The following is a 12,453-nucleotide window of genomic DNA, read 5'->3' on the forward strand; positions in this document are numbered from 1 at the left end:
TTACAGGTTTTTCACTCACGTCCCATTATGGCCAATATAGTTATATTGCCAATCTACGGATAAAGAGAAACCCTATCATAAAACAAAATGGATGGTGGCTCATTCTCACATCCAATCACTCTAAATTATGCCTATAGAGCTAGGAAGAAGGAAGGCGTTAATTTCACAGCAAAGATTTGGAACGGATCCTACTCAGTTACAGTACCTTCTCTTTTTCTTGCTTTGCCTAAATGCACTCAGTTCCCTCATGGTAGCCCAGCTTTTACCTCCTGCTCACTTCTGACATAGCCCGAGGCCTCGGAGGGCCTCCAGCCACCAGGGAGTAGAGGCTTCTGTTTCAGTTCCACGTCCCTGTCCTTCCATTTCCCTTAAGCGTGGCCAAAATCCACCCTGTGAAATTACCACTGACTCGCCAGCAGAGCTGTGTTTTACACCACATAGGGCAGTGTGGTAGCAAATCAGCAAATCCACCCCTGGCTGATGCACTCCCAAGAACAAGCTCCTCTGCAAGGAGGTGCGCAGGTTTTAAGCAACAGCTGAATGCAACAGCAGCTTGGCACAACATATCCGCCAGGGGAGCCTCCAGTCTGGAAAGCAGAGTGTGCTTTTACGCCTTGGAAAACTGCTATAACCACTCGAGGAAGGCCATCAGCATGATTTATCCTCCGAATGTCAGGTAGGTTAGATGAACTTTCAGTGTGCCACACAGCCCACAGCGGCCAGCACGTGCTTACCCTTACGGATCCTACATAAAAAGCAGTCGGTAGTGACTAATGTAAATGCATGTAATAATTACAGATTGGAATGGTTTCAGTAGCCATCAACACAGATATGCAGCGTGCAAATATGCTCATAAGGGCTGCTGCCTGAAGTGCTTCACTTGGGGCTGCTAGGAAGGTGGTTAAGAGAGGTCTTTTCTTAAGAAATACAGCAGAACATTCTCAAGAGAAACATCTTAAAGAATTTTTGGAATAATTTTTCCAATTTAATTCCTTGTGGCTTTCTTAGCTTTCTTCTAATCAATGTATTGATTTCCTGAATTATTATTTTTTTTAGGACCCAAGAAGCAAAGGTAAAACAAAGTCATGAATGAGAAAATCTGAGCAATGGCCAATATGGACAGTGGATACCCTTGAGAAAAAAAAGTCCAAAGTAATGACTTCCCACCCTGCACAAATAAATTTTCTCTCTGCTTTGAGTTTCTTGATTCCTGAGGAGAAAAAGTAATGACACAAACTACTATAATAAAAATACTTTCTCAATGTACAAAAAGGTAAAGATAATAGGTCCCTTTCAAGTGACTGGGCAATTAAAGAAACAATTTATGCAGACTCATACAGCTACTCTTTGGGATCAGGTGAAGTCACAACTCCCCTGAGGTCAGTGACAAGTCTGACACTGATTTCAAAATTGGTCAGACTCTACTTTTCTCTAGTGCCTCATGTCAATACCTGTGACACGCTGATGTCTGGTGTCTGTAGATGACAAAACTAATGTTCTAAGCATAAACACATCCCAAAGTGCTGAAACTATATGAAATTGCACATAATCCTACCTCCCTACTTGTGCAGTCACACCAGAAGCACATTTTTATACTAAATATCTCTATCAGCAGATGCACTGGTGATGCACTGAATTTGGTAATGCCACAGCTGCCTCCTGTTTTGTTCAGAGCTATAGCATCTACGCTAGGTGTATGCAACTCCCACAACAAAGCTTACTTTCTCTACAGCACACAGATACTTACACAATATGAGCCAGGTTTAGAGGTTTTTCAGGCTGGTCAGGGAACATTGGGTGCAAAGGTTCACGGCTGGAAGCACAGCTTAAAGACTTGCTAAGTGCATTAGTTAGCTTCTTAGCAGGTGATTTCTGGGAGGAACAAGGAAGGTAGAGGTAATGTGGATGAGTAAGGTGCATACTGTTTCTGCTGTAGGATGCACAAAACAACAGGAAGCTCTACTGCTTACATTGGTATGGCTGACATCCCCCCCATCCCTTCCCACCCCGAGAGTATGGCAAGCCAGAGACCGTTCAGATCGGAGGAAAGATTGCTCTTACCTTCAGCTGCCTTTAGAGTAGGCTTTTTGGGGGTATATCTATACGGACAGGCGCAACCACCACGGGTTCCTGCAGTGCTGTGCTCAGGTAATGCTGAAGGTAGGGCAATACAAAGGAGGGTGCCCCTGGCTGGAGCTGGCTTGTGCCTCACCAGCTGGGGGTGCGAGCAGGACAAATCTGTTTATGCCCGTCCATATAGATATACTCTACAAGACACTGTTCATCTCCTAGCTGGGGGCCAGATGCAGAGCTGCTTGGTTCTTTCTCTAGGGCCCGGGAAATTTCAGACACAGACTTGGCCAGAATTGCACCCCCACGGCAACACCGTGTGAGAAGCAGCTGACGTACTGTCGCTGTCACTGAAACACCGAGGGGCTTTGCAGGAAAAGCATGCTTTTCTGCCCCAAATCCCACCAGTCTTCAAACAGCACAAGTCTAAAGAACTCATCTTCTGCTTTCCAGTTTTGCTTGGGCACTCTGTGCAGTTGAACACTTTTCTAAGGATGGGCTTGGAGGTCTAAAATCTGTTTTAGGCTTGGTGAGAGATTCTCAGGGAATCCAGTTTGTGTGCCTGTGCTTTAGCTTCTCTGCCATCCAGACCAGGGGCTGATGACCCTTGCACTGTCTCCTCCCCCCAAAATACAACTCTGTATGCCGAAATTTAAAAATGCTTTTAGAACTTAGCAGGAGAGGTATTGTACGTGTGCACACACATCCCACATAAAGTTATTACTGTAATCAAGATAATAATGATATATTTGAATTACAGAATTCCCACCTAAATAGGTAAAGTTCAGGCTTTTTCTCTTGTATTATAAACGCAATTTCACACTAAATTCAGATCATTTGAACTCCACTGTGTATAGGAACACCTTTAATCTGCATGTGGAGCTCAGTATAGATGCATTATGGATAATGCTAACCTGTTTTGAATGACTGCTAATGAACGCTATAGAAAGGCAATTTCAAACTTGAAGGAAAACATTTGTTTCTGACAACGAGACATTGGAAGCAACTAGGCACGTAGTCACGTTTTGTCTTCAGCTGAGCAGAAATCTTAAGTTTTAAAATGATTTCCTGCCTATAATTACAGCTCCCTTGCTACAGCCAAGAATGATTTTATAGCACAGATTGCTATTAGTGGAGTCAGAGCTAGGTAGCAGGCACTCTCCTATTCAGAGACTAAGCTCAAGTCATTGTGTCTATGCAACAAGCAGCAATTAGGTCCCACAAAACATTTACAGACCCAGATCTGCTCTGAGGGAGTGCAGGGCCATGTGACTGGCATACAGAGCAAATCACATCAGTTTAACCCTTGCCTGCTCCACCAGCAGAAAGATTGAACAGAAAGATTTTAAAAGTGTCAAGTTTCAGAGCTTTGTTAAAAAAAATATACAGGAAGCACTGTATGTATGTGAGTTGCTGCTACAAAAATATTTTTCTTTTTTATAACAATTATAACAAGAACTTTTTTTTTTTCTTTTTAATTTGAGATCAGTTAGGATTTCTCTGCTGGTCTCTGGATTTGTACCCTGAAGGATGCTCAGTGACCAAGGGCTTCTCTTAGGACTTTGCTCCAGCCATGGAGAGCACAGCCCCTGGACCTGATGCCCTTTTGAGAACATTAATGTAGCTGCTGATACTTCTCTGCCAGCTTAGTAAAAGTGAAGAATTATTTTGTTTAGCAATGAAAAGGTTGAAGTGTGTTTTTCTCCACAGTAAGCAAGCGCTACCAAGGATCTAAGTCTGCGACCACACTCAAATCTCCTGTGCCAGGACCATCCCAAATGCTATGCATATGCTACAGCCACTTGACTGAAAATATTGATGAATGCGCGTTAAGTACTCATCACTTACAGGCAGCCAACAGCATGTCAAACAGAAACAGCCAAGGACGAGTCCCTTGGGGAGGGGGAGACTTACTGTGTGGCTGGCGCTCTGCTCCGAGCCCTCTGGCGCTGCGCTGCCCCACAGCACGGACCGTCACGGGCACCCCAAATCCACGCTCCGAAAAGACCATTCCCACCTCCGCGCTCTCCCACCAGCTCCCAAGGGTGCAGCTTCCCAGACAGGGTGGCTGATCCCTGCCGGCAGCCCGGCTGGTGGCCACCCCTTGCCGGGAGCTTCCACCGGAGGGGCAAAGCTGCCCGCGGCGAGGCGCGAGGCGCGAGCCTCCCCTTACCCATGACGTGTACTCTTTCATTTGGTGCTGGTTGCTGTGGGAACCGCTGGCATGGCCTCTCCAGAAGCAGTCCTGACAGAGCTGGTAATTGTGACACTGCTGGCAGCGGTAGCGAAACCCCATCATGCTCTCGCTGTGGCAGTAGGAACACTCGACGGGGTGGAAGACTGCGCAGGAGAGAGACGCCGAGCTTTAACCCGAAGCAGAGGAACCCCAAGGAAAAGCTGACGGACAGAGCCCTGAACAGAAGGGCAAATCCTCTCTTTGTTTGCACCTATCTGCAGTGTAAGATGCTGTCTGTAGCTCTGACCCATGGAGAGCTACTCACAGAAACTTGTGTAGCCCTCCACAAATCTGTCCTGAGCCACAGACAACACCTGACAAATCAAGCCCCAAACCCATGATCACTTCTGGACAGATGCATGCACCTCCTGCTCACAGCAGCAGAAAATGCATTCAAATGACATCTAAGAGAATAAATACTCCATAGAGAAAATGTGAGAAAATGAGAAAATCCCCTGCATCCTTAAGCTGTATTGCTGGGGGAAGCCAATAGTTTTGCTGGGCTGTTAGGAGCTAAAGCAACATGCCCCAGAGAAAAAGTCAGGCTTGCTGACTGGTTACACAAAGCACAAAAACGTCCTTGGGCATAGAGCTGTCCTTAACTACCTCTGTCTCATCTGTACAGCTGATGACTTTTAGGTACCTACATAGGGAGTTATAAATTTGGCATGGGATGCCCTGGTTTGGAAATCTGGCCATTGAAGGGACCAGCTGGGTCCCTTTCCCTGTTCTCTGTTCCTCTCAGAAGCAGGCAGCGATGAGGATTCAAGTCACTGAACATGCTAAGGCACCAGCCATGACATTTCGAACCTCCTTCCTCGCACTGCTGCTGTCTCTGCTTCTCTCCCCTTACTGTACCATGTGTCGCATTTACCACAGGGTACTGCACATCGCCTTCTTCCCAGACACCTTCTGCTCTTCTCTCGTTAGGTTCAGTCTGGGAGGATTTGGATCAGTCTGAGTGCGTCGGGATTTTTATTCCTTGCCAGAATTTCACAGCCGGGAGGGTTTGTGCTCTAGGCTGGGAAACAGTGCAAATCTGGTGAGGATCAGGGATGGATGGCAAGGGCTTGTGGAAAACGGTGGTGACAAAAGCTGGAGGAAGGTGGGGTGGACAGCTGGCTCTGTAGCCAAGGAGGACTTGGGGATGTCATATCACCCCCCCTTGTGCCTTTAAGTGGAATTGGGATTTAGTATAAAACACATACAACATCCTTTTTCTCCTGTTAACATAAAAAATGGCTAGACACCCCCACTTCCTCCAGACTCATCTACTTGTAGGAAATATGTTATAAATATGTGAGTATATATGACATGTTCTGCCTCCTGCGACCCACTTCTTTTTCCCTGCATTGTGCCAAAGCTTCAGTTATGTTGGAATAAACCTTCAAAGAAGCAACAACACAGGAATATTCAACAAGCCCCGTACACAGCAGCCCCAGAGGCAAAATACTGGGCTGGAAAATTATTTTTAAAAATCTATTTATAGTCAAAAATCAATATTTTATTTTATTTTATTTTACTTTATTTTTTCATTTCATTTAATTTTGTATAACCTTCCTCTGCTTCTAAATCTTCCTTGTTTTAGATTTACAGTACTGGAATAATGCTTGTCAGCATCATTGCCTCCTGATGATCATGATCAAGAAATGTCACATTAAGAACAAGTACAACTAAGCAAGACAGGCATTTCTTGTCTTGACTTTTTTTTTGGTTTGTTTCTAATTAATATTGGCAGTGTTGGTCTTTCTGAACAGCAGAAGCAGGCTGTTCTGAAGCTGAGACACTCTCCAGAAGTACATGAGATCTGTACAGAGTTTGTGGGGTGCAATTTGCTCACACACTGAAATGAGATGTAAAGGTTTTCTAGTTCTGCCCTTGTGCTTTCAGTGTGACAACACTCTGTGTCCTACATAACTCATATGTATGAAGGGTTTGGTTGGAGGACTTCATAACTGTGAGTCTGTGAACTTTTCCCAAGGTGGTCGAGGAGTTGCAAGTCTGAAAAATGTTACTATCCAGAGACATACTAAGTGCACCACACAATAATCAAATTAGTTGATCTTCATGGTCCCTTCCTGTTTTAATGTCTGCAACCTACTCATTTTGGAGAAAGAAAACCCTTGAGAAGAGACACCTCACAGTTAGATCCTCACACTCCACACAAGCAAAAGCTAAGTATGAATTTGGATCATCCTCGCTCCTTTTCAGAGTATATTGTCCAACTGTGTAGGCTCGGGAGGAGCTCCTTCAACCCTTTGGTTGGTGTTTTCTACTGCACTGGCCTTCTCCTGCCAAGAATATTGCATGAACGGAAACTGCCAAGCTGTTCCTTCGCTACTGCCATATGTTGTAGCTATTAAAAGCCATGGTCTTGGAGTATGTGAATGGATCAAGTCCTGTCACTCTTTGCTTATCCAGAGCACAGGAGGAGCGGACATGATCAAGATAATTTCCCAAGCACAGCAAAAATTATGCCACGTTCCTGGCTGAAAGACCAACAGGATTCTTTAAATATTTTACCAGTGACTGTAAAAATAGCACATGGAATCGATGAACCCAGTGCAGTAGCTCCTACAAAACCACCCATAGAGTAAGAGAATCATCACACACAAGGTTACTCCTGTAAATTTTTTTTTTTTTTGGTGGCAACACCTCTTACTTACCATTTTCAACATTTGCCAGCCGATGAAGAAGTGGTAACCACACTAGACACTGTGGCGGGGGATCAGACATGAGAGTATCCAAGAAAGTGTTTAATGTGACTTTTTTCTGCTCAAATAAGAAAACAAACATGCACAAAGAATCAGTAATCAGAGATATCAAAATGAATTTTATCTTGTACTTACAGAAACACTTGGGGACAGGCTTCAAACACTGTTTACTTGTATCCTTGGTTTACTAAAAAGAGCATTTGATACTAGCAAAGAACTTATGGGCTATTTCTAGAGGTTACAATATATATACCGTATATAATTATAGTATTGATTACTAGCTGTCCCTTTCATGAGGCTGGGTTCCTGGTCACTTGCAAACTTTCTTCTAAAGTCATTACCTGAAGATCCTTTGTGAATAAAGTTCACATTTTTGTCCTCGTGTTTTGAGTACCCCCGAACAGGTACCAGTGCATGTAGCATATCAGTGTGCATTACTAATATTCAACTGAAAAGCAACTGCAAAGAATGACTGATGATGAAATCAATGAAAATGGAGTATAACTTCAAAAAAACCTTGCTCTTTCCTGTGTAGTATAGTGGCTACATAATGTGTGTTAAAGAATACAGCTACTAGTTAGTCAAGGACAGAGAGTCCTTAAGAAATCAGAAAATGAGACTTCCTTCAAAGTAAAATTAAGACACGAAAATATTAAGCCTGGTTGAGAATGTGTGTAGGTATAATTTAGACATACATATTTAAGTGGCATCCCCATATCCAAAGAGACTGCTAAGTTTTCATATCTGATTGCATAAGGTGCTGCTTTAGCTTGCTGAAGAACTGTGGTTACCCCATGAGAAAGGAAAACAGCAGCTATGCAGTGACATGTATCATCTCCATGTGTTGTGGAGTGCTTCTCAGAGCTGAGATTTCCAGATGGAATGTCTGAGCCGCATTTATATACAATTGCTGCCAGATGTAAAGAAAATCAATATTTCTCTTATACACTGAGTGATCAGTGGGAAACATCTCACTCTGTAACAGTTTTAGGGTTGATATATTACAAGATATTGGGAAATGTATAAAGGCTTCTGTTCCTGAGACAAGAGAATGTACTTCAGGCTGTTTGTGAAAACGAGCTTGATTCTTTAAAGGCCATAAATAGCTGGAATATGAGCTTTAAATCTCATTGAAAAACTGACTTTTCCCACAATACCTGCAGTATGAAAGTCCTAACATACAGTCTTGTAAGAGTAATCAAAGCTGTGCCAGTCCTGCAGATCAGCTTGTGTCCGTGTGCTATCAGAAGAGCTACCACCTGCTTGTTGTATGGATGACCTTCCCACCTGTGCAGAGTGGATAACCAAACCTAGGGGAAAAAGGGTCCTCCAGTGCCCCAGCTTCAGAGCCAAGTAGCCCTAAGTCTCCTCTCTGCTCTTGAAGGGAGGTATTTGGCAGAGCACCCACAAGTGGTCTAAACAAGCAAATATATGGGGAGACAAGACCAGCTCTTCCACAATGGAATAAGCTCCTAAAAGCAGCTGTAATTCAAAATGGGACTTGCACCAAATAAAGCAACTTAGCTTCACTGACAGCTTTATGGCTGAACTCCTCTGGTGGTCACTGATTTTATGGATTAGAGAGAACGATGTCGCTTAAAAAGGCACCAGCAGAGCAATTTCCATACATTTTAAAAGACATATTTTCCTCTTGCAGTTTCTATCAGTTGCTGGGAAAGTTGAAACTGAAAGCTGTTTTCTAAATATATGCTACATGCAGATGGAGTCTGGGTTTGTGGAATAACACTTAGCCAAGTGATAAGAAAATGAAGTTAGTATCTATGTATTTTTTTTTAATTATTTTGGGATAAAAATGCGAAATAAAAAGTGTGCTTTTTTAAGCATAATAGCACTTTTTAATATGAATACAATATCATATCACATTAATTCTACCCATGGGGGAAAGTGGCAGCTATAAAATTCCTTTTTGAGCCACAGATCTATATTCTGAAACTTTAAATCACTTGCGCTGTCTGGCATTTCTGTTCCATAAATTTGCTTATGAGGAAATGTTGCTTCTATTTTGAACAGCCATTTCCTCTAGCAGTGGTTCACAGACAGAGGAGAATACATGGTTTAATCAAATGAATGAGTGCATCAGGGAAGAATCAAACATTTCTGCAATAGGAAAATTCCTTTTACTTGCAAACTGAAGCAGATTTGGTGCCATGAGCAGAAGATCATTCCCAGAATTTTTTCTTCCCATGAAACTGCGAAATCTGTATATTGTGGGGCTGAGCACTTTTGGTAAGCAAAAGTGATCCCCACCAAGAGCAAAAAGGGCATAAATGAGCAACCCAGTCACTTCCCTTAGCACTCCAGGGTGGGTACTGGCTAGATCTAAACAGACACAAAATGCATTTGAAGTACTGAGGAAAAAAGGTGACTCATGTGCATGTGTGAGGGGGCTCTTCTACAGCGCAATACATGCACTGAGCCAGAAACAAGCCTGAATGTTCTGTCCCAGGGAAGGCAAGGTCTAGGCTGAGAAGCAGATGTGTGTTTCCATAGAAAAGCACAGTACCGATTATTTTTCACACAAAAGAGCTCAAAGGTGGCCATAATGCTACCAAAGTAATTTCCTAGCTGTGGATAAAAAGTATGCATCCATATTGCTCAGAATCTGACATCTCAGCTTTTTAGACAGTAGGACATGATGGAGGACTGATTTTTTTTTTTTTTGGTCTTCTAGGTAGTGCAATGAAAAACTTCCAAACTTTTTTGGAAAGCACTTAAAAATAGGAGTGTTGTTACTCCAATAACACACTAGCAATTTTATTTCAAATTGATCAACCTATTCATGTTTTTTAGATACTGTGCTACAGCGAAATGATCGTGTTTGTCCAGGAAAGTGATATTTTGAGACATACAACTCTGAGGAAATGCAAAAAAATAAATAGAACAAAAATGTATTAGAATATCAGGATGAACATGTTAATACTTAGATCTTTTTGGATGTACAGCCTAATGGGAACTGAAACAACCCTCCTGCCCCCCGCTGGAAACTTTAAAAACAGGACTGCAGAAATAATATGGTACTAATATGCAAAAAGTCCTGTGCTCAGAAATACATGGTAATTGCTTCTACTTTATATAACCAATTAACTCCAGTGGAAGAAATATTTGAAGTTCATGAATGCTTAAAACAACAGGGTGACTGCCAAACTTATCCTAAGGTATACTAAGTGCAATATGAGAGAGTGAAAGAATGACCTTTGGGGTGACTAAGACTGTGGGTATCATGTATCAGAATGTCATGCATCAGATTGTCAATAAACTGTTTAGAGTCTCATTTCGAGACTCTGGTTCATTCCTAATGAGTATTTAATGAGAATTACATAAGTAAATTTAAGTGAATTATTAGACCAGATTTACAGGAACACTTGGCTGCCCACAGATGCAAACCAGCAGCTTTGTAAATTCACTGTGTACCTACATAAGTCGGAGACCTAACTCTCAGTAGCTTTAAACAGAGATACAGAATTAAATCATCTAATGGCTGTTTGGAGACTGTTTCTTTCTTAAGGTAGCTTAACATATCTGGTCCACTCTTGGATGCGGTGTCAATGAAAGCACCATTTCTGATGACTGCTTAGATAGAAAACGAGTCCTGAACAACATTAAAAAAAAAAAAAGAAAGAAAAAAAAGAAATTGCATTTTGATTTTGACAGTATCATGTCCAATGTTCAAAGCCTGAATGCTCTGTTGCCATGCAGGAGGACTTTTTATTATCTCAACACAAAATTACCAAAAGTCACTTCACTATGTAAATTCTTTAACATAATATGAAATGCTATTTTAAATCCCCCACTGTGAAACAAGACTATTTTCACACATGCAAGCATCACCATTTAAAATCACTTGGGAGATGATTTAACAAATGAATTTCAACAATGCCTTTCAGTTGACTGGAGTGACTGTTGATTAGTGATGAAACTGAAGGAAAATAAGAAATAAGACTATTTTGCATGAAAATGACGCTATTCCTGCTCCATTCGTTCAACACCATTCAGTTATATTTTGGTAATGAATGTAAGGCTAAAGAGAAGGAAAATATCACTTTATTTCTAACATTTTCCCAGTTTCAGCATCTTCCCTTGTATTTATGCAGTGTGCTGCATGGCAAGAGCCAGAGGATCTCTTTCCTTCCACTGCATTGGACAAGTGGATAATCAGACCCAATTATGGGACCTTAAGGAGTGCTAGATCTTAGCTGCAGCCAAACTGCCATAATCAGTGTGCTTACACAGCCTGGTGAATTGTGGAAAATCTAGTTTTTTCTTCCCAGTAATTTCATTGTTTTCCTGACTCTGCCTCATTGACAGTATCTGTATGGGACTAGGGATTTTTTAATACCTACTGACTCCCATTTTCAATAAAGGTTTAAGACATAATTTTCTACTCACTTGTAAACTTCTCATGTGTGTACAGCATCACTTGAAAAAACGTGTAGTTTGATTTTTTGGTGAGAGTTGGGCTTTGTATGGTGAAGTTAAAGTCTCCTATGTGCTTGCAGCAACAACAAACTGCAGTGGACTGCATGTCTTGGGGCATTTACATAACCTAAAAGTAAACATCTAACTTCAGTGCTTAAATTAGGAAGTTATTCTCCCCAGGCTCCCTGATTTAGAAACATGTAAGTTAGGATCCTGCTCTGAATCACTTTTTGTCTAAGACTCTCCCTCTTCAATATAGGGGACCTATAGAGACTAGCTCCCTACCACAGGTACCTAAACTGCATGCCAGAAGTTAGCAAAGTGAACCTGCACCCAGCCACGTGTTCCCTGGGTGAATATGCACGTATGTGTAAGAAAGGAAGGGAAGGAAGTCTCAGTTTGCTCTGAGGTGTGTTTGAAAACCCGTGTCTTCAATTACCTGTTGAGAGAAACAGGATTTTGCTGATTGCTCAGTATAACCAAATGAAGGCCCTTCAAAAACAGCCGTGGGCAGCTTGAGAACCTCCCGCAGAAACATGTCGTATCTGCCATAAACCATCACTCCACTGGAGTCTGAAATCATTGAGAAAATATCTGAAGGGAGAAAAGACAAGAAAAAGACACAGTAACTTCAGTGAGCTACAGATTTGCTCTTAATTCAGTATCATCTGATCTGAACCAGAAGTGCTAAACAACATGTTCTGCTTATGGAAACAGCCACTATTACTGCATTTTAATTATAACCATACTCAATAAAATACACAGGGAATGATTTACATATAAAAAGGAGCTGATTTTGATATGAAAATATTCCTGCTTTTTCATTCTGTGGGGTCATTTTTTAAGTGAAGTCTGATGCATGACACGAGGCAGCAATTTAATCAGATAAGAAGAATTTAATTTGACAAGATACACAACATCAGCTTTTTGACTACTGCCAGCTTACCCTGACAAATCTAAATCTTCACAATGAGCTCATTAAGTTTGTTATTACTG

The 12,453-nt window shown here is 41.8% G+C and overlaps 1 protein-coding gene across 21 annotated transcripts in view; it reads right to left on the reverse strand.

The window, feature by feature from the left end:
• Positions 1-12,453, reverse strand: part of DTNA (dystrobrevin alpha) — a 219,199-nt gene that overhangs the window by 47,826 nt on the left and 158,920 nt on the right. For all 21 annotated transcript variants that reach the window (XM_084510716.1, XM_084510723.1, XM_084510714.1 and 18 more), the window contains 4 exons: positions 11,897-12,051; positions 6,973-7,078; positions 4,244-4,410; positions 1,748-1,872 (listed from right to left, as the gene is read on the reverse strand). In XM_084510716.1, the coding sequence (XP_084366842.1) occupies positions 1,748-1,872; positions 4,244-4,410; positions 6,973-7,078; positions 11,897-12,051 (553 nt within the window). The remainder of the gene's footprint in view (positions 1-1,747; positions 1,873-4,243; positions 4,411-6,972; positions 7,079-11,896; positions 12,052-12,453) is intronic.

The sequence above is a fragment of the Aythya ferina genome (assembly GCF_964211825.1).
Source record: "Aythya ferina genome assembly, chromosome: 2".
In the NCBI taxonomy this organism is placed as follows: domain Eukaryota; kingdom Metazoa; phylum Chordata; class Aves; order Anseriformes; family Anatidae; genus Aythya; species Aythya ferina.